General features: G+C 45.0%; 1 protein-coding gene across 5 annotated transcripts in view; it reads right to left on the bottom strand.

The window, feature by feature from the left end:
• Positions 1-24,154, bottom strand: part of VWC2L (von Willebrand factor C domain containing 2 like) — a 54,200-nt gene that overhangs the window by 28,684 nt on the left and 1,362 nt on the right. For 2 of the 5 annotated variants that reach the window (XM_069860630.1, XM_069860627.1), the window contains exons 2-3: positions 22,219-22,685; positions 3,576-3,705 (exon numbers count right to left, since the gene is read on the bottom strand). In XM_069860630.1, the coding sequence (XP_069716731.1) occupies positions 3,576-3,705; positions 22,219-22,629 (541 nt within the window). In that variant the 5' untranslated portion in view covers positions 22,630-22,685. Of the gene's footprint in view, positions 1-3,575; positions 3,706-22,218; positions 22,829-23,337; positions 23,820-24,154 lie in introns of those variants that run through there. The other 3 variants (XM_069860629.1, XM_069860628.1, XM_069860631.1) reach the window with 3 other exon arrangements.

Here is a 24,154-nt window from a genome sequence, read left to right as displayed (position 1 = left end):
AAACGCGAAATCCAGTGACCTTTCATCTCCACGACAGAAATGCTGCACAACACCTGGAGCCATTGCCCTTAAAATCCACTCTACCAAATGGGACGATGGGACACGAAGGAGAAAACGTCCTTTTTTTCCCCTCCCTCACTCCCAGATTTTAGCCTCCCAGTGAACTCCGCCTGCTCGGTGTGTAAGGCGGAATCCCCTGCCGCGCAGAGCCAGCTTTGCACCAGCTACACCGCATTTAGCAAAGCACGAGATAACAATTCTATTTCTTTTGACAATAAGGAATAAATCTCCGGAGCCACTTGTTCAGACTGCTCTTAAGTGATGGGAGAGGGAGGGAAATTGATATTGGCTTTTTATGAATCTTCAGGTCAGGTATGGTAGAATCGACAGATTTTCACATTAACCTCACTGCTTCACAGCACTTTTGCCCTTGGCAAGACATAATTAAGAAAGGCATGAAAATCTATCTGAATGTATCGAGAGGAGATTATTCTCCTGTTAATGGCAGCAACAGCTAAACAAGCAGGCAAGCCGCGCTGCTAGCAGAGCGCAGCAACGATGCAGGGCTGTGTTTTAATCTAAAGCGAGGATTTTCCTTACCAAAATATTTAGGAGGAGCTTTTGAAATGAGAATCTGCGCTACATGTTGTTCTAGGGATTAACTTTTTGTGCCCCTAACAGCTGTATCCCTTGAGCTCCTCAGTCTGATGACCAGAGGGAGTGAGACTAAGCTAAAATCTTTTCATCAGACTGAAACACGGTGCTGTAACTGCCTTTGCTGCTTTGGTAGAACGCAAAAGCTACTGGATGGAAGGAAAAAGCCAAATAAATTTTAAAAAGGGAAGGTTTCAGTCATTTAAGTGGGTCTGTCAGCTTGTGTTATCTTCACGCATTTGTGAAACCAAGCTTTAATTGACTGGCTGCACTGGAGAGCTGAAAGATAAAATCTTGGTCTCAAGACGAACTGACAGCTTAAAGCGTCGCGATCCTCATTCATTAGGATGTGTCAGAGGGATTCAGAGGGGGAAGAGACTCAGCGATATCTGTTACTCCTCACATGCAGCTCCCAAAAGGTAGGAGGGAAGGGCGTGCGCCACGCTCGAAGCTGCATCCAAGGGCAGAACATAATTTGCTCATCACACGCCCTACGACAACAGAGACTGTTTTGGTGCCCACTACTCTCTATCACTACGTGAATTACTTCTTTTCACTGGGACATAAGGAGGGGTCCAGCTCCCCTCCACAGTACCCACCACAGATGTGTTCCTCAATCCCAAGGAACAGCCACCGTGCCGCTGCTCCCCTTCATCTACGCAGCCTCAAAATGTGCTGCAAGCCCCAGCCTCCCTGGCTCCAGAGACCAGGATTCCCTTGGAGCGCGGGCTGCTCTTTAAAGGATGATAAGAAATACTTCCCTGCCTGAAAAAGGTTGCAGAGAACTTTGTATAAGTGAAAAAAGGAGAGGAGAAGTTTGGCAAAGCCATGGTGGAAGCCTCCTGGTTTCTAGTTGAGTGTTCCAATCACTACACTGTGCCCTGAGTCCCTCTAGCAGGTGACTGGTTTTCCTTCTGTCCTCCTGTCCTCATTCTCATCAGCAGGACCTGCTTCTTACCCTTCTCTCCAGGTTATCTGGCCACTCAGACTGTATTTGGAAGCAAGATGCTGCCCATTCGCAGTCAACAGGGATGTTGGGGACTGAAACACAGAAAGCCACCGACCGCTGAAGTGGAGGAGTCTGGATATTGAGGAAAATGAATCACAGAATGGTTTGGGTCAGAAGGGACCTTAAAGATCATCCATTTCCAACCTCCCTGCCATGAGCAAGGACACCTCCCGCTGGAAGAGGTTGCTCATGGCCCCATCCAACCTGTTCTTAGACACCTCCAAGGATGGGGCAGCCACAGCTTCCCTGGGCAACCTATTCCAGTGTTCCATGGTCATGCTGGTGAAGGGTTGGTAGGAAAATCCAGCAACTCCTGGACCTGTGTGAAGCCACTTTTGAGTCTGCACACTGGGGAAGCCTGACTGACGCTCACGGTTTGGATTCACATGATGCAAACCAGATGGGAAGGAATCAGCACCATAAATGAGGGGGATTCAGTACGGTACCTGGTATTTGATGGGAACACAGAGGCCAAACACACATGAACAGCGCTCGTTCGGTTGAAAATGAGTCTGAACTACAGTGAAAGGCACAGCGATGCCCGCGTTACTGCTCCCAGTCATCAACCCAAGACATCGATCTTGTTGAGTGTGATGGAAAACCTCCCACCCAAGCACAGCGGGCAGTGGATAGAGCTGGTTAGCATAACTTTTCTCTGAAATTCATCAACAACAAACCAATGAAATTTCCTACAAACATTTTCTGCTTTTCAATAGAAACATAAAACTCTGAATGAAAACCTTTCAAAGTATATTTCAGTAAAAATCATGGTTTTGTATAAACCTCAGGTTGTCAAGTAGTATTATTGGTGCAATTTTCAAGATCAGTTTTAATTTTGACAATTTAGTAAAAATATTTTGCATTTCCATCTCCCTGCCCTTTCTCTGTCTTAAAGAGCAGAAAATGTGTTGAAAATGTTATTTCTTTGTAAACATTTTCATTTAGATCCAAACCCAGCCATTACTCTTATCCAGCAGTGGTGATGTATGTAAGAGGAAATATATATGGATAGTGAATTATAAACACAAGAAGATGATTCCAAGTAGCCATTTCTTATATGTTAAGAAAGCCATGGAGAGGTTTATGTGAAGCTACCTCACCTTTCAATCTGCCTTCATATTTACACTAGGAGAAAGGTGCTTTTCCAGAGACATATGTGTGTACAGGCTGCAGTACAAGACCAGGAAGACCTTCTTGGAAACAGATTTATATTCCAAAAGGGTACTTTCAGTCATCCACAAACTTCTCTTGAAAGCATCGCTGAATCCGACTCCAATTCATGAAACCGTTTCAGCAGGACAATGAAGGCAAATGCTAAACACGCAGACATTGCAAAACATCCAGCACACAACCAATGATGTTTTGGGTTTGGTGGGTGTCTTATTGGCCCCCGTGAAAGTTTTGCCATTGATTTCAGTGAGTTTTCACTTGGTTTTAGGTAATCAGAGAATAGTTGGGGTTGGAAGGGACCTTAAAACCCATCCCGTTCCAACCCCCCTGCCATGGGCAGGGACACCTCCCACTGGATCAGGTTGCTAAATAGCCACTCATTTCTTAATTTTGGGATGAAGATGACTGTCACTTTTTTTTATAGACTTGATTTCATGTTAGACTAATTACAAGCAAAAAGCAAACATATGAAACAACTATCACCGATATCAGGGCTCAATCCTATAAAGCATTTCTCAAGTCAGCAATCCCATAACCTCCATGTGAAGACACAGGCCAGGAAGGGCAGCCTCAATTTTCACAGTTGCCACCTTGTAACTGAAGCCTACAGGCAAGGAGAAGTGACACCCAACCCCAGCCTGTGCCGATGGAAGTGAACCTCCTGGCAATGCATCAGTAACAACATGTGAATGAAATATTTCCTTTAAATCTCTTTGTTAAAGCCAATACAGTACTTTCTTACCATTTTTGCAGACAGGACAACACTGCTCTGGTTCATAGACTGGGTTGACACACTCGGGGACTGCGCAGTCTGCTACAACACAGTGAACTTCATTGCTGGGCTCGCAGCGACACCATTCGCATGGCGAGGGCTAGGAACAAATCTAAAATTAGCCCGTTTCCTCCCGGAGCTCACAAGTTTGCAACATTTCTATCTTGCCATAAGATAAACACATCAGCGTTCAATACTTCTTGACTGCATTCATTCATCATGGGTAATACATTAACCTAAAGGACAAAACATCTGAAACAGGCAACCAGAGCATTAAAAAAACCCAGTCACCGCGATACCCGTTTTCCCAGAGAGGTTGTGGGGTTTCATGAGACTTTAGGTCCCTTCGTCAAAAAGACTGAGTTGAAGCCACCAGGTCATACCTCTGCTCTACCCACCTGCTGGAACCTCACACATCTGGCCAGGGGCAGAGCAGCATTTTTGGAATATCATGAGTGGTAGTTCCTCCCAGTAAGGGGTGGATTCAGAAGGACGAGGTGGATTCAGAAGGACAGGGAGACTTCTCAGGTCATACCCATATCTCACGTAGACCACCACCGCCAGCGAACCCAGAGATGTCGCAAAGATGCTTCTGGGTGGCCTGTCCACCTGTCACCCTCTCAATGTGCATTTAATTCTCGCTTTTCAGAGCAGAGGAGAACGGTGGTGGTGTAATTGTAGGGGCAAAACCGTGAGAGCTCCCAGAACACATCCATTAGGTCTGGACCTGGCCCCACTCCTGCCTGTTTCAACAGGGTTTGTGAGCAACTGCCTCGTGTAGAATATGTAAATAATTAAAAGCCTGAATAATTCTGCTGGAGTCAGGGAATTCTGGATTAAAGCTCCCAGCTAAATGGTTTCATTTGGGCTCCTTCCGTTCAAACAGGAATCTTAATTTACCTCTGAATAGGGGAGAGCTGTCACTGCCCCACCCTTGGAAATCTGGTGAAAATCAGAATGGTCAGTGTTTTAAGGTTCCTAGTATCATTATGTGATGAAAGGATGACAACACGGATAAAAAAGGAGAATAAGAGGAGAGTTTGGAATGAAAATCACTTCCTTTTGGTACCTGTAGGTTCAATAAATAGCTCCCAGTACCTCAGCAACACTCGGTCCATCACTAACACTTGGATGAGTAAATGTAGGTGTTGGAAAACATTGTTTCTACTGCACTGGTGGGAATCTGCAGCGATGGGAATTCCTCTATATTAAAACAAAACTGAGATGCAAAGAAAAGGAGGACTCATCCTCAGGTGTTTCAGATCCTAGTGATGCGTCACTTGCTTTTACAAGACAGACACAACCTGTGTTTTATCTGTTTCTGGCAGGTAAAAAGCTTTTCAGTTCACCTCTAAGAAGCTCCATATGTCTTGTGTCAAATAATTTATTCCTAAGAATTTATTTCTACCTTAAAATGCACTAATTAAAGCTTCCCTTGCTTTGTCTCAGCATCTGCAGTCTATAATTCCCATCACCTCTCATTTGCTCACAGCTTTGGCAATTTAGATAAAATCAGCACTCCTTGAGCAAGGGAAGAAGTCTGTGGAGGTGGAATTCCTCTCTCTAATTATCTTTCCTCATTCAATCTTGCTTTGATTTCTGTCTGAAGCACCAGGAATCTAAATTCATTTGACTGACATTTCTTGTTCAAGGCTATTTAATAAGAAGAAACAATACAGAAGAAAACAGACAGAACTATTTGCTGGGGGATCGATAAGAAAATTGCTGCTTTGTTTTTACTCATTTTAATCGCTAATTATATGGAGCAATAGAACTAGATCTTGTGATTTGTGGAGGCTTTCACTGATGTATCCTTCAGGACATCTTCACTACTATAGCGGCTACAATGCTAAGAAATATGGGATGCCTTTCCAGGACTGCTACCCAATCTACAGCTTAAAGATGATCAGCACAAGAAGAAGATGCCCCTGAAGGACTCTGCAACTGATTTAATGAGACACAACATACACATCTTTGGGTTTTGCGTTGTTGGTGTGACCTGAAAATGACACTGTAATAAACAATGATGTTGCTTGGCACTGAAAACAGCTTTTCGGGAGGGAAGAGTGGCACAGTATTAAAGAAGGACAACACAGCTCAGCGGTACAAGGAATGAGCAGCCAGCAAAAGAAAAGGCTGCTTTGGCACCAACCACAAGACTTTCCTCAGCCACGTCCTCTTCCCCATTTTATCAAGTTCGAGGTCCTTGGTCTTGCCTCTATCTGACTGTTCTCTTCACTTGGCACTGCCCCTTCCTGTGGTTCCTACTCAGACGCTCACCTCCATCAGTAACTCCAGCCTCCCTATCTCTTATTTCCACTTCCTATCCACCTATGTCGTGACCTCCTCCCATGGGATGTGCTTTAGGATCAAACCCTGACCTTTTCAGGAAGGACTTCACCCAAGCACACTGACTGAGTATCTTTTTATCGTCATCTGTGTGCTCTGCATCAAGGCTATTAATGTCCCTGGAGCTACCCTTTTTGTGGAATAACTATGGAATGTCAGCCAAAAAAGTCCTCTATTTATTCACACAGGTATTTTGTAGACCAAGTGGCAAAATGACAAACTGGGAACCAGTGAAGAAGAGGGAACCAGCGAAAGCTGTCCCACCTACCTCAAACGCTTTTCTTTTCCTCCCCATCACAGCAGTTACTCTTCTGTGGTCACCGGTGTTCCCACCTACATGCTGTTGCTTCCCTTTCTCTGTTCCAGTGCAAGTACAGCATATGATTAGGAGCACTAACGGGATACACTAGGCAGCTCTGCCAATCTTTGCAAGTCCCAGAGTCTGGATTTAAAGGTTTATCCCCCAGGGACAAAGGGTGGTTTACGCTTCTGAAGCCACTGAATTTCAAACACCAACTAACACCAGCACCTGAAAAGAATCTCTCATCCCTACTGGAAAACAAGGTGGAAAACATACAGAGGGTTTCTGAAGAATGAAGGTGAGAGGACACAAATCAGAGGCTATGCCATTCCCACATGGACACTGCAAATGTTTTACTGGCATCTCTCAAACTGATACGCTAGAAAAAGTGTTAAGATTAAAGGATCATAAAAGGCTTGGGTCAGAAGATGATTCATTCACTCTACTTGTCCGAGGCAGAAAAACCTTAGAAGACTCCCTAGGGAAGGATTTGTTAGGAAGGATTTCAAGAGATGCTGGTGCAGAAACATCCTTCTCACCGTGTTCCAAGAGCAAAGGATGTTCATGGTGCCCAGCCATAACATGGATACATATCCACACAACAACCGCACAGTCCCTTACTCTGCAAGGCAGGTTTTAAAAAATGGAGCTGTCTTTGAATCCAGAGGAGCAAACGGGGTCCTTTTGTAGAAGGTATCAGCAGAACAACTTGAACAATCTAAATTGGGAAACCAAGTGCAAATTATTTTGCACAGCCAATTATTTTTACCCAGTTTTCACTTACAACGAGGGTTGAAAGCATCAACCCTCAAATCTAGTGAGGAAATATGTTCTTTGATACTGTTGTCGGCGCAAAGGCCAAATCAACCAAGATGGTGGGAACCAGACACGGCCAACATCTAACCACAACTCAAGGGCTTTTGAGAAAAGATGAAGGAGATCACAGACCACAAATGACAAATTCTCTGTCTCCACCCTGACCCCTATTCACCTCTCCTTTGGGCAGTTGCTTCAAAGAGACCAAGGAACCACAAGGATGTGGACCCTAAAAGCCCCCGTTTATAACCACACCTGAGCTTGTGGCCCAGCTTCTATTTCTCTTCTGGACTACTGATCTCAAGGAGGACTGTGACCCCAGGTTTGACTGGGAGAATAGGTTCATTCCCTGCTTCTACCATCCGCATAGCGGGGCAGCCGGAGGAACGAGCCCCCACTCATCGGGCTTCTTGATGGGAAAACCTTGGTCTAAGATGCCACCAAATGGGAAACATCTGCGATCAGCAGAGTTTGTTAACAAAGAAAGAAGGAAAGAAAATTAAAACAGAGAATAGAGAATACGCGTGGCTAATAAAGATTTTATGTGCATGAGCACATAATGATAAATTTGATAGATGATATAAACAAACAACTGAAAAAAGCAGCAAAGGACACACAATAAAAAGTAAGATTTACCCTAAGCAGGGGAAATGAGGAAGCCAAACAAAATGTGGATATCATTATCTCCTAATCTTCACTCTCGCTCCCATACACACCAGCTCTCAAACATTTTCACCCTCTTTCTGGAAGCACATGCCAGGACATGTAGGAATTACGATTGCTGAGATCACAAATCCATCACAGTGATAAGGGGTTCCCTCTCCTATAGGGCTGGGCACTGTGTGGGTCCTTATTTAGAGAGCTACTATGTTTCATGAAGCCGTGGGAATTTCATATCTCAGAGAGATCTACACTTGAGGGCTCCAGCAGGACCTCAAATCATCCAGAGGAATGGTGGACAGAGAAAATGCATGGTTAAACAGTTCTTCAGGAAAACAAGCCTGAAAAAGTACTTGTTCCCAAACTTAAGGGAGAGGTAGGGAAAAGAAAATTGAATTCAAAACTCAGTGTCTAAATCTACACTTTTATGCCTTTCTATAGCTGAAAAGATCTAAATCAAACATTTTTTTTTTACACCAAGGCAGCTGCTACAATCACACAAATAACCAATACACGACACTTCATGTTTTAAGGCAAGATCTTGCAAGAAGCTTCTTCAAGACCTAAGCTTTACAGCATCTGAGCCATCTCATTTAGTCACTGAAATTCTCTTGTCCCAAATACCGAACCTCCCTTGTATTTCACCTTTAGCTCACGCCTTGTTCACAACTACAGCAGCCTCAGCCACATCTCTGCTACCACAAACACATGAAAGACTCTTCTGTAACATGTAGATTACCCTGCAAAAGCTTAGTACTGAGTAGTAAGTATTCTTGAGTGAATGGAGGAAGTAAAAATATATATATATTTATATGAAACATTTACTGCAGCCCTCCTCTTCCCTGCCTCCAGGAAGGATTTCTCTGTCTACATGGCTGCTTGTCAATCACTCTTGGCTGCTTCTACACAAACATCTCTAGAGAGGTGGAAAGGGGGTGATTTACCTAAGATAAATGAAAAACTCTGAAGATGACATCTGATTGATGCTTTTTCTTTAGCTGTTGGTTCTGTCAATCAGAAGCAATCTTCCTCAGCTTCTGCTCTGCTGTCACGTTCACCAGGCTGACTGTGGTTTCCAAGCGCACTCATTTCAGCCCAATATACAGGCTGTCACCCAGCTCAGAAAGGTCCCAGAGCAGGTTTTAAGGTTGCCGTGTCCTCTGATCAGTGGTGATTAATTCACTCGTTGTGGGGCTTTGTGGCTCACGCTCCTCCAGGAGCTGGGACAACGGTGCTCATTTTCCAAGCAGCCTTCTGAGAGCAAGTGCTATTTGGCACCTAAGTATTTCAAGAGCCAGTGGAGATTATATCATTAAAGCAGACTCTACACAGACTCCTCGAGGCTCTATGAATTAAGATGCTAGCTCCTGATTCCCTCCAGGCACAGCCACCTCCTGAGACTTTGGATCTCCCCTCACCTTTTCAAGAAAAGACTTTGAATTACCTGGTACTTTCCCTGTACCTGAGTTTTCAGCCTTATGGAAGAAGGTTTACATCTTCGCTGGAGCTAGCGTACAGGCTACTCAAAGCCACTGCAAATTCTTGCAAATGCCTTCCAGTCATCCGTTCGGAGATGAAGCTATCGGGATTTACTGGGCTGCTCTCCTTACACTCTCCAGCTAAGCCTGAAGAGGGTATTTGTACAAGAACGTCCCATCATCCCACACTCAAAGATTTCGTTTCATTGACAAGGTCCCATGGAGTGGTCGTGGAAGGACCACGTCCTCGTGCTGTCTGACTATTCCACAACAGCCCTTCATCTCTCATACTACTAGCAATCAGCTACAGAGCAATACAAACTTTACAACTACTGCCTCACAAATACTTGACATTTCTTTTGAGGAAGGAAACAGAAAAGCTTCATGTAAGTGTTTACAGCCATCTAATCGTGTTACAATAGACACATACTGAACGTCACGCAGGGGTTGTTCAAGTTAGTAGAAGACAATCTAAGTATTTCCATTGAATTGAAGAGACCTGCTATTGGTGCCTGCAAGGTTTTTCACAGTCAAGTAGGTGCATTTACAAAAGGGGCAGAATGAATGGAGAAACTGGATTGCTTGGCTGGAATTTAAAGAAATGAAGCCAGTGGACTTGCTTTACAAACCCCACGGAAACCTAAGGATCCATCACACCAGAGCAAATGAAGAGCAGGCTCTGGGTCTCATAGTATCACAGCAAACTTTAATCAGACGTGTCAGCTCCCACCTCCTTTAAACAATAAAAAGAAAATGGGGCATAAAGATATGCCTTTTCTAGACCATATTGGAAGGGGAGAAAGTTTTCATGGTAGTTTTACTGAATAGGAGTTGCAAAGCTTTCTCCCCCTTTGAGAACATGTTAGAAGTAGAAACTCCTTAAAAAGAAGGAGACGCCATCTCCATTTCTCCTGATATCAAGGTAGTTTTGAACGCAGTGGATCCATCCTGGTCCTCCTGCACACACCTTGCCTTAGATCTGGATCCACACGTGCCTCCTGCCTGTATGACCATGGGAAGGACTGGATTCCTCCCATCCCCTGCGGGCTCCAAGGGATGGAAAGCTGAAAGCCATTGCTGCTGCCAATCTCTCCATCTTTTAGTTTTCAAGAGCGTGTGCGCCAGCACTCATAGAGATAATCACATTCAGTCTCCCCTCTCAGACAGGCTCGACCGGTGGCATCCTGCTCCATGCAGATAAAACAGCAGGAAAAGCAGAGCCACACAAAGCGAAGTCTGTCAAATTGGGCACTTACGTCTTAAGAGTAGCTGTAACTTTTAATGGCACTAAGGACAATGGTAATTCTGATGGAAATGATTTTTGTAGCTACAGTTTCAGGTGGTGAATTTATTGGCAGGAAGCAAGACAGGGAAGAAAGTTAAAAAAGACCTGATGAATAAAATCGGAGGCAAAAGCAGTTTCCACATTACAGCTGAGGTGGGAAGTCATAAACCAGGGGAGATGAATGAAAAAGAAACCAGGATAGCATTCATCGAAGATATTCCTGGAGTCGAAATTAGAATCATTTTCATTGTTATTGAAATTGCCTGTGATCTCAGGTAGATTAGCAGGAGATTGCAGGGAAGTTCAGAGAAAGCTTTCAACTGGGAAATTTTGCAGGTGCCAACCTGTGGAGAACGGGCCAGCGAGTCCCACCTGAGCTGCCTGCTCCTCTTCTGGGCTGCTCACTATTAGCAGCGCATAAATAACCATCTGAATCATGTTAAAAGCTCAGTAAATGGCTCTTTTTTTATGTGTGTGGCAGTGCAAGAACTTGCATGGGGAAAAAAATTCACTCATTTTTGACACTTGCTTTAAAAATAAAAATCATCCATCCAGCTAGTGAAGATCCAACACCCATTATGCTACAGAAACCGTAATGACTTGTATTTTCCATAGGTGGAAAGCTGCTCAAATAAACAATCCGGTGAGTGATTAGAAATGAGCACAATCACTGGAACCACCATCAGGTTGCAAATGATTTTGCAACAGGAAAAACTACCAAGTCATTAGATAATTTATTTGCAGTGAAAATCTGGAGCTGTATCCTACTTCTATGGAGCACTAGCAAAACAAATGAACTGTGCCATGCAAACAGTGAAAAATGCTTGCACCAATACTGCAGCTCAGCTAAAACAAGGAGCTGGCTTCCAAGAAGCAGCAGGTGGATGCTGAGATCCTGTATTTCTAAGGAAGGCCCCAACATGCACACAAACATTATTAATGTAAGACTGCAAATGAAATTACACATTCCTCACTCAGGGGAAAGGACAAGAGAGTCACAGTGCATAACTGTAAACATCTTCTCTAAACGGTGGCTCCATCCTGTACTCACAGCAGCCCCACATCGCAAGGAGGTTGAAGATGGTTTGACTGTTTTCTTAGCCTACAGATGCTGCGGCTTTCCAGTCAAAGATTGATTTTAGTTAATCTTACCTGCTGCTTATCTATTCACAGTGATGAGAGCCTGACCTGGCTTGGATTCTGGAGATGGAAAGGCATGAAGATCAGAGAATGTCTTGTTTTGGAAGGGACCCATAAGGACAATCAAATCCAACCCGTATCGCTGCGCAGGACACCCCAACATTCACAGCGTGGGGCTGAGGGTGTTGGTTAAACACTTCTGGAATACAGTCGGACTGTGCCTGCTCCGCTGGGAGCTGTTCTAGGGCTCCACCACCCTCTGGGGGAAGAACTTTTTCCTAATATTCAACCTAGCCCTCCCCTCACGCATCTTCCTGTCACTCCCTCAGGTCCTATCATTGTTGCCAGAGAGCTCTGCATCTTCTCCTCTTCTCCTCTCCTCCACGCGATGAAGCTGCAGACCACGATGAGGTCTCCCCTCAGCCTCCTCTTCTCCAGGCCGAACAGACCAAGTGACTTCAGCTGCTCCTCTAGACACTCTCCAGTAGCTTTATATCCTTTTTTTATACTGTAGCACCCAAAACTGCACACGGTGCTCAGCACTGCAGAGTAGAGCTGGAGTACAGCTTGACTGTAGATGCAGTGATCGTTCCATGTCATATATACCTGTCCTCTCCTCAGCCCCACACCATGCTTGCCCATACCTGGGAGCATCAGCCTTGCCCTCCTTTTGTAAAAATTCCTGCAGAGCTACCCCAGATCAGGTTAAGCCAGACGAGGGGGAGAAACACAGAAGAAATGCCTCCCCATGGGTATCCTGGGCCACATCTGATGAGTCAGGAATGTGATGGCAGTGAGAACCTCGTACTTATATATTTGCTACATGCCACACAACTTGATAGGTTTACAAGACTCCTGGAACCACATCTGGGTCCAGACAGTGATTCCTTCATTAGTTGCTAAGAGGGAGACAACCTCAAACCCAGCCCTGGCCCTTTTTCTGTGGGAGCCACCCACCTGCAGCCTCGTGGTTGCTTTTCTCTCCCAAGAGCAGCAGTGGAGCTTTCCATAACAACATGACTTTGCACTTCTTTCACAAGAAAGCGCTCGTTGTTTTGATATATGTCTCATTTTATTCCTTACAATAGTTGCACCTCACCTACCCTGGGGCTGAGGGGAATGGAGCTCTCTATTACTTTGGTGATAATTTTTATGACTCTATTACAATAGTTTTTCAGTCCAGACATGCTCGGCGCACAGGGAAGAGGACTCCTTTTGAAAGGTTACAGATATGACAGATGGAACCACAGCTCCAACGTGCGATGTGCAGCCCCGTTCGGACACAGACAAAATGTTAGCGTGTGCTTCCCATTTGTTAAGCTCCTTTTAATATGGATAAGGAAAGCGAGCCCAGCTGGAGGCTTCCTGCTCTCCATTCCCTCTCTGTTGGCTCTTGTAGAGAAGGAGCCTTTTCTAGAAGAAAGCCCTCTAAGACAGGAGAAAGGAACCAAGGACCTGGCCAGAAGGGTGGTCCCCTTTACGTGTGTTTTCCCTCTGCCTAAATCCACTGTTTCCTTCTTCATTCATGCCTAAAGATGGGAGAAGGTGATGAGATCAGCTCTGCATGTGGCTAAAGTACTGAATTTGTGTTGAGGAAGCAGGTATAACAACACCAGCCAGCCCTGGGGAGGAGATTTGGATCTTGGTCCTATTCCTGCTCCTGCAGTTTTCCATCTGGATCGTCAGAGGCGCTTCCCGCAGCCACGTAGATTTACACCAGTGACACGCTTGGCCCTGCGACTCTTTTACTCACCAAGTAACCAGTTTTGCTATGGTTTTAGAATCATGGAATGGCTTGGTGTGGAAAGGACCTTAAAGCCCATTCAGTTCCAAACTCCCTGCCATGGCAGGGTCACCTCCCACTGGATCAGCCTGCTCAAAGCCTCATCCAACTGGACCTTGAACGCCTCCAGGGATGGGGTAGCCACGACTTCTCTAGGCAACCTGTTCCAGGATTTGGTTTCCTCTGTTCCTGGGCTTTGACATTAGTCCTTTTTTTCATTGCACGTTAAGAGACAGGAGGAGGTCAAACACATCATATCAAATACTGACCTGTTCCTCATTGCTTTTTCCCTCTCATTCTCCATTATCTGTACTTTTTTGATAGCCCAGCCTAACTTCCTACTTTCTGGCAGCTGGCAAGGCACATTAGGCTTCCTGAAAGCTCCCTCAGGGAAATCCTGGTCTCAGGTCAGCATCATGCAAACTCCAGAGAGGAATATCGAAGTGGTACTGAAGTTCACACTGCTGTGACATCCCCATGGGCCACTTCTGAGCCAAGATGCTCCAGCGGTTCATAGCAGCAGAGAACCTGCCCCACAAAATAAAGCAGCTTTTTACCGGAGGGCACTGTGGAAGAAGTGTTTTCCAAATTCTCTCATCTGCTGCGTGCATCCAGTTCCTATCGCTTAAACCTTCCAGAGAGAAGCCAGCGGGGTCTGGGAGGTTTCTGTCCGTCATAGAACATTATCACACTCAGCTATGAGCACAAGCTGGGAAGGATGTGATGTGAAAAGAGGTTTGAACAGATCATCTGCGATGACAGAATACACTGGGGTCTGCTAACGTAGGTTAACCCACTGGGTTAACCCCCAATCAAAGGTTTTCCTGCATGGAATGACCACAGTTAACAGACTGAGAGATTCCCTGAGCCGTTTCAAACCCTAATATTCCTCCAAGCATACCAATTTTATCATAATTCCTAAAGAATTACCTCTCTGCTGTACCACACAACAAGGGAGCCCAACGCTACATGCATTTTTATTTTACAGCTAGACCAAGCATTATCACTACATGACTTATCTAATTATAGCTTTAAAAACAATAACTAGGATAATTAGCTAGCTGAGCATTATTTTTAATGAACACAATTCTACACAAAGCACTTTCCAACAGCAACAAACTCACACCTGCGCTTTCCCTCGCTCTGATAGGAAACAGTTGTCTAAAAAACTTCTTGCCAAACGATGTGTCAACATTTCTATGCAGAAAATCCCTCCTCACGAGCTGGTGATCTGAGGACTTCAAGCTCACCAGCCCTACAAAAAAACTCTTTGGTGATGGAGATGGACACGGCTTGGGAAAGCCAAAGGCTGAGTGCTGCTCTCCTTGGCCCCACTGAACATTGCTTGGAGTGGTAATAAAGCCTCAGCCTTGATTTTACTGCTCTTGGAAGAAGCTGGTAACAGTTGCACCTACTAAACGTTCCCATTTTCTTGACAGCGTGGCTCCAGCAGCAATGGAGGGGCAGGGAAGTGCCAGACATCTCTCTTTCAGTAGCTTTGAATCCTGTGTTCAGTTCTGGCCCCACACCACAAGAAGGATGTTGAGGCTCTGGAGCGAGTCCAGAGAAGAGCAACGAAGCTGGGGAAGGGGCTGGAGAACAGGCCTTATGAGGAGCGGCTGAGAGAGCTGGGGGTGTTTAGCCTGGAGAAGAGGAGGCTGAGGGGAGACCTCATTGCTCTCTACAACTACCTGAAAGGAGGTTGTGGAGAGGAGGGAGCTGGGCTCTTCTCCCAAGGGACAGGGGACAGGATGAGAGGGAATGGCCTCAAGCTCCGCCAGGGGAGGTTCAGGCTGGACATTAAGAAAAAATTTTTCACAGAAAGGGTCATTGGTCCCTGGCAGAGGCTGCCCAGGGAGGGGGTTGAGTCACCTTCCCTGGAGGGGTTTAAGGCACGGGTGGACGAGGTGCTGAGGGACATGGTTTAGTGTTTGATAGGAATGGTTGGACTCGATGATGCGATGGGTCTCTTCCAACCTGGTGATTCTATGATTCTCTCTCAACAGCCCCCAATTTGGGAAGCAAGCAGAGCTGACGGGCTATTTCTTGGAACCCATATCTGAAAGCCCAGTGACAGCTTTAGTGGTACAAACACTGAGCACATGTTTATTCCTGCGTCATATTTACTGGGAAAGCACCTCGGGCTGCACATAGAGGCCAAATTCTGCACCAGTGCACCATGACTAAAACACTGAGGGGGCTTGGGCTTAATTCCTGGTGATTTTGAATCCTGCTGATGCTCAAGTTTTGGGTCTCAATCTATTTCGATGAGGAGCCTTGAGAGAGTACGTGTGCAGCGCCACTGAGCTCTGGGGGCCTCCACAAATCACTGTGATCCAGGGAAAACGGCAGCATGGATTTCTTGGAGCCAGATTCTGAATACAGCCCACCTTCTTTCACCTCTTGTAATAACATACTTGTGCATAATGCAATATAGATGTTATAGAATCAGTAGCTAAGTACATAACATAATTTAAGAAATAGCTATCACTGTAGATCAATATGTGACATGCCTATCTATTTTAGTGTGTTTTCTTGGTACAAATTATGACAGAAGTACAGTAAGTCAGTAATTTCAGATTCCTTTGCATAGACACTGTCACCGTAATTTTGCCAGGAGGGAGATAATAAATCATACTTTTCCATCTGAGTGATGTTCTGTTTCCCCTGTCTGATTTCAATGGCTGTGTGCAATCTTCTGAGCCGGCATTGTTCATGGCTCCTTTTATTAAAGCACAGGCGCATTATTGAAATTTCTTTTGTATTATGATTTTCTAGCCGTATGTGAAATTGCAGAACACACAAGTAGAAGAAGAAGAAGGGAAAAAAAGCCCTATTCGCGTGAGTCATGGTAGCAAAACACCCCTGCTGCAAGCACCTTGGAGAGAAAAATGCCAATATTAAAATCAGGGCCCCATGCCCTTGGGCTAGTAATCAGTTTCTTGTAATTTAAGAGCAAAGATCTAAACCTTACTAATGATTTGGATGGCTGGGTGGTATACCACCATGAGGATTTAAATAATGCTAGCTCCCGCGGTGATGAGCTTGCCCTGATTTGAGGGCTTTCCAAGATTCACCAAATGCTCCTATTACAGAGGAAAAAAGCCGGTAAAGAACCTTCCTTTCCTCCCCACTTGTTTTTTCTAGTGGTGTGACGATTTACAGTGTCGTATCTCTGTTCTCCAGGTGGATATATTGCAGCACCCACCCTCCCAACCTGCAGCAGGACAGGGCTGGGGGGCTCTCCAAGCAGCCCCTGCACCACATCAGGCACTGGAAGGTTCTACACTTCCTCCCCAGGCTGAACCACCCCTTATTTTTCACCTAACAGCATCATCCCATCAGTACTGCCCTGGGAACATCCCACGTGTTTCATTCATATTTGATAAGCTTGCCGAGTGGTCAGAGCAAGGGTGGAGTTGGCACCACTTAATTTCTATTCCCGTCATGGCTTTGGGGGTGGGGAGTCGCTTTTTGGTTTCATTGCCTCCTTTTCTCCAGTGGCAGAAGATGAGAAGAAGAGAGATGCCGAGATAGCAGCTCTTGCATGTGCTAACGCCTTTCGATGAGAGGGCTCACTTTGTTAAGTTATATTGAGATAATTGCATTAATAAAACATTTTTTAAGAGCATTAACAAAGGCGAAGGAGGTATCTCTATTCCAAAGTAGAATTTTCCATAAAGAGCTGAAAATTAGCATATGATAAAGCTATGCTCATGTAGTCCCTCATTTATTTTGGATTCTGATTATACCCCAAAGATCTCTGTTAGTGCCGTGATCCCTACTGCGCCAAGTGCTGCTCGAGAAGACAAAGTCGGGAGATACAGGAGCCCTAGCTGAAGGATTACACATGATTTGTGTAACCAAAGCAATGAACCTAAGATATAGTGGCAGGAAACATGTCAAAGAAAAATAAACTAGAACTCCAGCAGTGAAATCCTGGCTTTTTTCAAGTCAGTGGAGATTTTGCCCTAGAATGAAGATAAAATTTCCCCTTTCCCGGTTTTATTTTTCACAGTGCAAGGGCCTGACCAGGGGCAAAGGTTTTTCTTCCACCCCTCCACATCTGTGCTTGACACAAAAGACAAATATGTGGGCATCATCTAGGGATCCTCTGAGCGAGGATGTGTTTGGGAGTAAAGGTGGAAGGGGAGAGCACAAGGAGGTGGAGAAGACATTGGGAAGGGCATTGGGAAGATGAAAAGCAGCAGAGGTTAAGTATTGGCAGAGCCAACGGTGGGAAGAAATTGCAGATCTGTTCTTGGCAGATTGCAGGGCACTCACTGAAAAGCCTCCCAAAAATGTCATAGAATCATAGGTTAAGGTTGGAAGGGACCTCAAAGCCCATGCAGTTCCACCCCCCTGCCACAGGCAGTGACACCTCCCATTGGATTAGGGGCTCCAAGCCCCATCCAACCTGGCCTTGAACCCCTCCAGGGATGGGGCAGCCACAGCTTTTCTGGGCAAACTGGGCCAGGGCCTCACCACTCTCACAGGAAAACATTTCTTCCTAATATTTAACATCTTTGATGCCCCGAGCTGTTTCCAAGCTCAGATTTACAACTGCATGTTGAAGCTGCTCTTCTGCAACCAATAATACCAGGAAGGCCAAGCTGTGATGCCAAAACCTCTCCTTTTCCCACTAAAAGGATAACTCACTCAATGTCCCACCAGGCAAATGGAGATAGTTGAAAGTCTGTGGCTAGAAAATTCGTGTTATTGACTTTGAGAAGGATGGCACCTTGCTACTGAAAACCATGTCCCTGGGACTCACTCTCCTGCAGGGACAAGGAGCAGTTCCTGCCTGTAGGGTCTAAAATGAAGAGAACCTTTCAAGATGTGGGCTTGACAACCCCTCGTGAGCCGATTCTGCATTTCCCAGCAATGGTATTTTGCTGCAAATTCATACAGGTCCATAGGAAGAAGGTTATTTTAGATATACCAGTATTGGATGATGAGAGATCTAAGAAGTCCAGGAGCGATTACGGACTTCTCAAACTGACAACCTAGTCTTTTTCAATTGGCTACCTTAAACCACGCCATAAATCGCACTTCTCAAATCTGGGTAGGTGTGTGCTTTTCTGTCAGTAAGTTATGCAGGAGAGTGAAAACTAATCAGCGCTTCAGCAAACTGTTGTCTCACTGACATTTGCAGGATTCCTCCATAAGCTGCCAGTGAACATCCATCACGCTGGCGCGACGCTGTCTCCCTAAGTTTACATAAGCTGCTGCCTGGGAACATTCATTTAAAACACAACCATGTCTACTTACAGCAACCAAGACTGCTCTCTGGGTTGTTATTTGCTTCTTTTCTCTCTCTGGGAAGAAAAGGGAGGGTTAATAACCTCCCTGAAAGATCTCCGCTAGTACAGGCGAGCACAGAGCACTTGGGACTCGGACCTTAACCTCCAGGACTGAAATCAAAACACGGTTGATGTGTAGGAGAAAAAAAGCAAGCTGCAAAGTGACCCTGAGAGCCCCCGCCACATCTCTCCAAGGAAAACAGAGAGACCTGCATCATCCTTCACACCTTTCCTGCAGTCACCGCGGCTGCCTGAAACCCCACATTCGCTGCTGAGAGGGACCAGAGGAGATCTGAGAGACCAGATTCGAGGCTGACAAGGAGGCAAGTGGAAAATGAGATGGCAAAAAGATAAATGGATACCAGTAAAGCCACCAGATCTCCCCTTGGTCTTGCTCACTGCTCCACAGAAACCAAAATCCTGAACATCGGGCAGCAATCTATATATTAAACATATTTGAGTCAGATCTTGATCCGCATTAGAAAGACCGTGCTGACCTTCTCGGCAGGGGTTTCCAGGTGGAACTGTAGCCTCAGCCAAAGTCAGGGTAAGTCCCAGTCAAAGCACCAAGCTCCATATCAGCAGCTGGAGCCCAAAACCCACAAAGATCTCCCAGGACCCATAATAGAGCAGTGAAGATGCTACACGGGGTCACTAAACCATCTGTCAGAGACACGAGGTCTTACCAAAGGATACAAAAAATACTACTAAAGGGTTTATATTTACCATTGGACTTCAGTTCAGCATTTTATTTGTACATGTTAACAATTTAGGGGCACAAGCACAAACATTTGGACAGCTGTCTAAGCTGGATGGCTTGTTGTCATGTTTATATTTTGCACTTATGATTGTAATGAGTCAAAATAATCTGATGCATTAGAGCAGCTACTTAAAAAAAACCTAAATATTCAATGGGTCTTTATTACTACTCCTTTACCCTGAGTTAATCACAGGGATAAGAAAAAGACTAAACAGCATTTGGATTACTCACCCCAAACCTAAACAAGACAGGAAAACTCTTCCAAATGGAAACCTCTCACGGATTTTGATATCCCAAAGGAAAAAAAAAAAAAAAGAGTATTCCTAGAGAAAATGAGAATCCTAATCTGCGAAAGATCAAGGAGTTGAAAACTCCATAAGATGAGTCAGTCGTGGTAGTACTACTGGAGCAATTATGAATGTTTGCGTGCACGTGCACACAAACACACACAAAATATACTCAAATGAAGGTGAACTGCAGCTGTAAGCGAGCAGTGATGAGCAAATCTCTGGATGGTGATTTGGAACCTACGTGTTAGCAAAAGTAAAGCCAGCGGGTGAAAGGGTTACAAGCACACATAAAATAGAGCCTCCATTTCCACTGGAAACAGTCTGGTTTTGTGTCTCCTCTTTGACTTTGGTGTGTGTGAAACGGAGTTGAGAAAGTTTGCAGACCTTAATTCACCAGGATGAGGGAAGAGCAGAATCAGAACCCATAAAACCTATCAACTGCTCAGAAATTCTATAGAGATTGCAGGTAAAATCTTTGTTCTGTTGAAGCGATCCACAAAATGCTTGGATGCTTCAGGAAAGCCAAGATTTCACTTCATAGCAGCAGTTTCCTGCTTCTTGAAGTTCTGTCTTTCCTACAGCATTTATAAACTCCCAGTTCATCGATTTCTCCCCCTAAAGACCCCTGGAAGCACACATTCTACTGCCTGAATCTATTCCACTACTTAGTGAAACTATTCTCCTCTATTTATTCTAGGCAAACACAGATTTTAAAAGCATGGGTTCCAGCACCATGCTTCTAGTAGAATACAGATTCAAGTCAAAAGCTCCACTGTCAACTGAATCAAATGTGAAGGATCTCACGTTAGTCCTGGACTGAAGGTTACCACGTGCAAGAGTAGTGTAACACCATCTTCTTAGAGGATACTAGAACTTTGCTCTCCATACCACACCTCACCACTGTAGAGCCCAGCAAACAATGAACCAGACGTCTCAAACTCCCTTTAACAGCCTTTCTCCCCTGAAGTCTGTTTCTCCAATCTTTAATCTCTTATCAGGGTGCAATTATACCATTCAGAAAAAGCAATCAGTACTTTTGTATTTCATTCACATGCAAAAGATACTTTAATGAGAAGATTCATCTCCTCTTTCTCTCACTGAAGTCTCCTCAAAAGGAGCCCTTATAAAACTTTCACATAAGAACCAGACCACTTGGCAAAATTACATCCAAGTGGGACACTCCATCGCTTGACAACACGGCGATCAGCGTGGGGCCACCGAGGCAAGATTGTGAGATGAAGCTGGGTCAGGCCTTCTTATGGCAAGAAGAGATTGTTATTTGAGCAAGTCTCAAAATCAGAATCTTCACATTCCTCGGCAAAGCAAAGCAGAGAACAGGTTGATCAGGATGGCCCTCAATAACACGTTCCTTATATGTTTGTTTTGCCTTGTGTCTAGGACATTAAACTGTCTTGCCCATATTGAGAGCCTGCAGCTACAGATGGACAGGAAAAGATGAACATAAACAACACATGATAGAAGAAAGGGACTAAATAAGATGTCCACTGAAAATGACAATATTTAGGAGAAAGGAAATTGTGATCTACGTTACCTAGAACTTGAAGCACACAGCCCTGTGTGGAAGTATTTTTGTTGTTGGAAAAGAAAACAAGTGTATAATGATATCAGGGATACAGCCACGAGGAATTATAGGCTGTTGTTAATTAAGGAGGTACAAATCCTAAAGCCACGTGACCTGGGAGAACACAGTCAGGTGTTTCTATTGCCTTTGCCAACTCTGTTCTTCATCATGAAATGCTGTTTTCCCTAGCAGAGCTGAAAACATGCGATCATACTCATTAGAATGAGAGATGCAGGTTGTGTAAAGGGCAATGGGTTCTGAAAATCTGGTCTTATTTTGAAGATATATTCCAGAAGGATTTCTTTACAACATTCCCAATAGGAACTCAATCATTACAATTAAACCCCATACTTCTCATTACTCCAGATGGTCATCTGCCTAGGAATTCACCTTCTGCCACCCTAGACAGCCTTATCACAGCTGAAATGAAAACATTAAATACAGCTTGCAGTCTACCCACTCGCATTCTCAGACAGTAACACCTCTCAGTACCACGCCATCAATTTTTGCCATCCAAATCGAAAAAGGGGCTCTTAACGAGCACTCTGTATTGGTTTACTGCCACCTTTACAGACACCATTGTTAGTCCAACCTGATTCATGCCATGACCAAGGGAGGAGTTTACCTGGAGCAGGAGGGCTGGCATTTCCCACAAGGGTTCTGACTGACCACTGGCACTCACGGCCTGTGAGAAGGGGGGAGGTGAAAGCTTTTACATCAGCCAGGCCTGTTTTACAGCTAAACGGGACCCCAGATTTAGCATCAATTAATAGCAGTAAGCCAATACAGAGCGTCTTGGGGAGTCCCCAGCAGAAACAGAACTCCTACAGCATCCTAATATTAACAAAGAAGAAAGGGTTTCTTACCTTAAATTCCTCCAAGATTTTGTAATTTTTCCCATGATATTCACAAAAGTTTCTCACTTCCTTGCATTCCGGACAGCATCCATTGTGTTCCACTTTTGTACACTTTGGGTGGATTTTAGGGCATTCCGGTTGATCGCAAACAGGTCCGTCCTCAGTACAGACACAGGGACAGTTGGAATGTCCCGGGAAAAAACGTTCTCCCAGTTTGTACACAAAGCCACTGTCATCCACGCAACCCTTCCCTCGGTAGTCATCAAAGATCAGATTGTCATTACTGGAGGTCTGGTCCCCTTCGTCGGCGGGGTAGTCTTCATGATTGATGGCAGCCGGAGTGACCAAAGCAGGGATTACAAACAGAAGTATCCAGGCTTCATGGATACGAAGAGCCATCCCCCTCCTCGGCTTCTCCATGGGAGCTCAATGCCGGACAGAAACAGCTGCTTCCATAGGGAGACCAGTCTTGTGGTCTGAAAACAAATATTTTTAAGTGAGAAGAAACTCAAAAATCCAAGGAATATTGGCTTAGAACAGCGATAGTTTCAACCAGCACCCAATCATAAACCAGTGCTTTCAAACCACACAGACAACCATCACGATTTGTTTGAATTAAGCTAAATTGCTAAAGAGAATAAAGCACATGGAACACATACATTAGACCCACATGCCCGTAAGCATATACCCACAAAAATACCCCTGCAGAAATTGTGGTTGATAAAACCATTTAATTTGTACTTTTCTCATTTGTGCAGCTGAGTTTTCTGATGCACCAGAAGTTAAACTGGCTGCCTGAAATCCCATGGTGCTGGGCAGCTCAGAGAGGCTGGAAGCCAGGCTTAAGCTGCTGTAGGCACCGTCCCTTTGTGATACGTACAGTGCACAGCACATAGCATTAAACTGAGGTGGAAAAACCAAGCTGAAACATGAGATAAGTGAGCTCTAGGTAGATCTGCAGCCAATACCAAAGATCACGCTGGGTTATACTTGGTTTGTGAGAGGTGGAAAAGCAAAGAATTTGTAACATGGCATTTCTGTAGAGGCAGAGGCACTTCCTGGGCTGTCAACACAGCTCAGCCTGGAGCTGATCCATATAATCCCAATAGAAACAGAGCTGTAATTCACCTTCTCCATTATTCAGCATTTCAGTAATGCGCAGAGAGCGGGATGTTAAATGCTTGTGTAACGCACGGAGCCGCCGAAATGGGTTTGTCTCATTGAACAGGAGCCTTTCTAAAACTTCAAGAATGATGCAGCACGGCCCGACCTTTGGAGAGCTCTGCTTTAGGACTGACCCAGAGAGGGAGAGGAGCTTTGCACTGCCCCCAGGAGAGCCAGCTCCCTGTCTGTGTGCGCCTGGGGTGCGCTATTGGCTGCCGACGGTGCCACATCACTGCCACCAAGGCACCGTCCTGCCTGCACAGCGGCCACCCCAGCAGCAAAATCGTTTCTGACCTCTCTTCGGAGAGCTGGGCAAAGTGGCAGAGGAAACTTTTAAATGAGATGAGATGTTGGCATGATACGGATTGAGGAACGATGGAGGTAAAAAAAGCAAAAATGGACTGTTTGGATGTGCATCCTCTCTCTTCCTCCATTCCCAAAGGATGCACACATGGATACACACAGCACATGCAAACACGCATCAACCTGCACACAGAGGCAAATGCAATAATTCTCCCCCACCTCCCACCCCCTCTGGGAGATAATTTTTTTTTGTATCGGGATTTTTGGTGGACTGCAGACATCCAGCAATTAATTCTCCCTTAATTGAAGCAAAAAAAAAAAAAAAAAGCAGCAGCAGCAGGAGAAAGCATTAACCCTACAAAAGCAGCTCAGGGATCCTGTTGACAAAGCAGTTTTCCCAAAGCCACAACAGAGGGAGACACCGGATATTACACAAGCTTTATCAAATCCACCAGATATCTTCTTAATTGAAGCGCTA

This window comes from Phaenicophaeus curvirostris, chromosome 7 (assembly GCF_032191515.1).
Source record: "Phaenicophaeus curvirostris isolate KB17595 chromosome 7, BPBGC_Pcur_1.0, whole genome shotgun sequence".
NCBI classification, from domain to species: domain Eukaryota; kingdom Metazoa; phylum Chordata; class Aves; order Cuculiformes; family Cuculidae; genus Phaenicophaeus; species Phaenicophaeus curvirostris.
The sequence above is the reverse complement of the archived record's forward strand: the minus strand, read 5'-3'. Positions and strand labels throughout refer to the sequence as shown.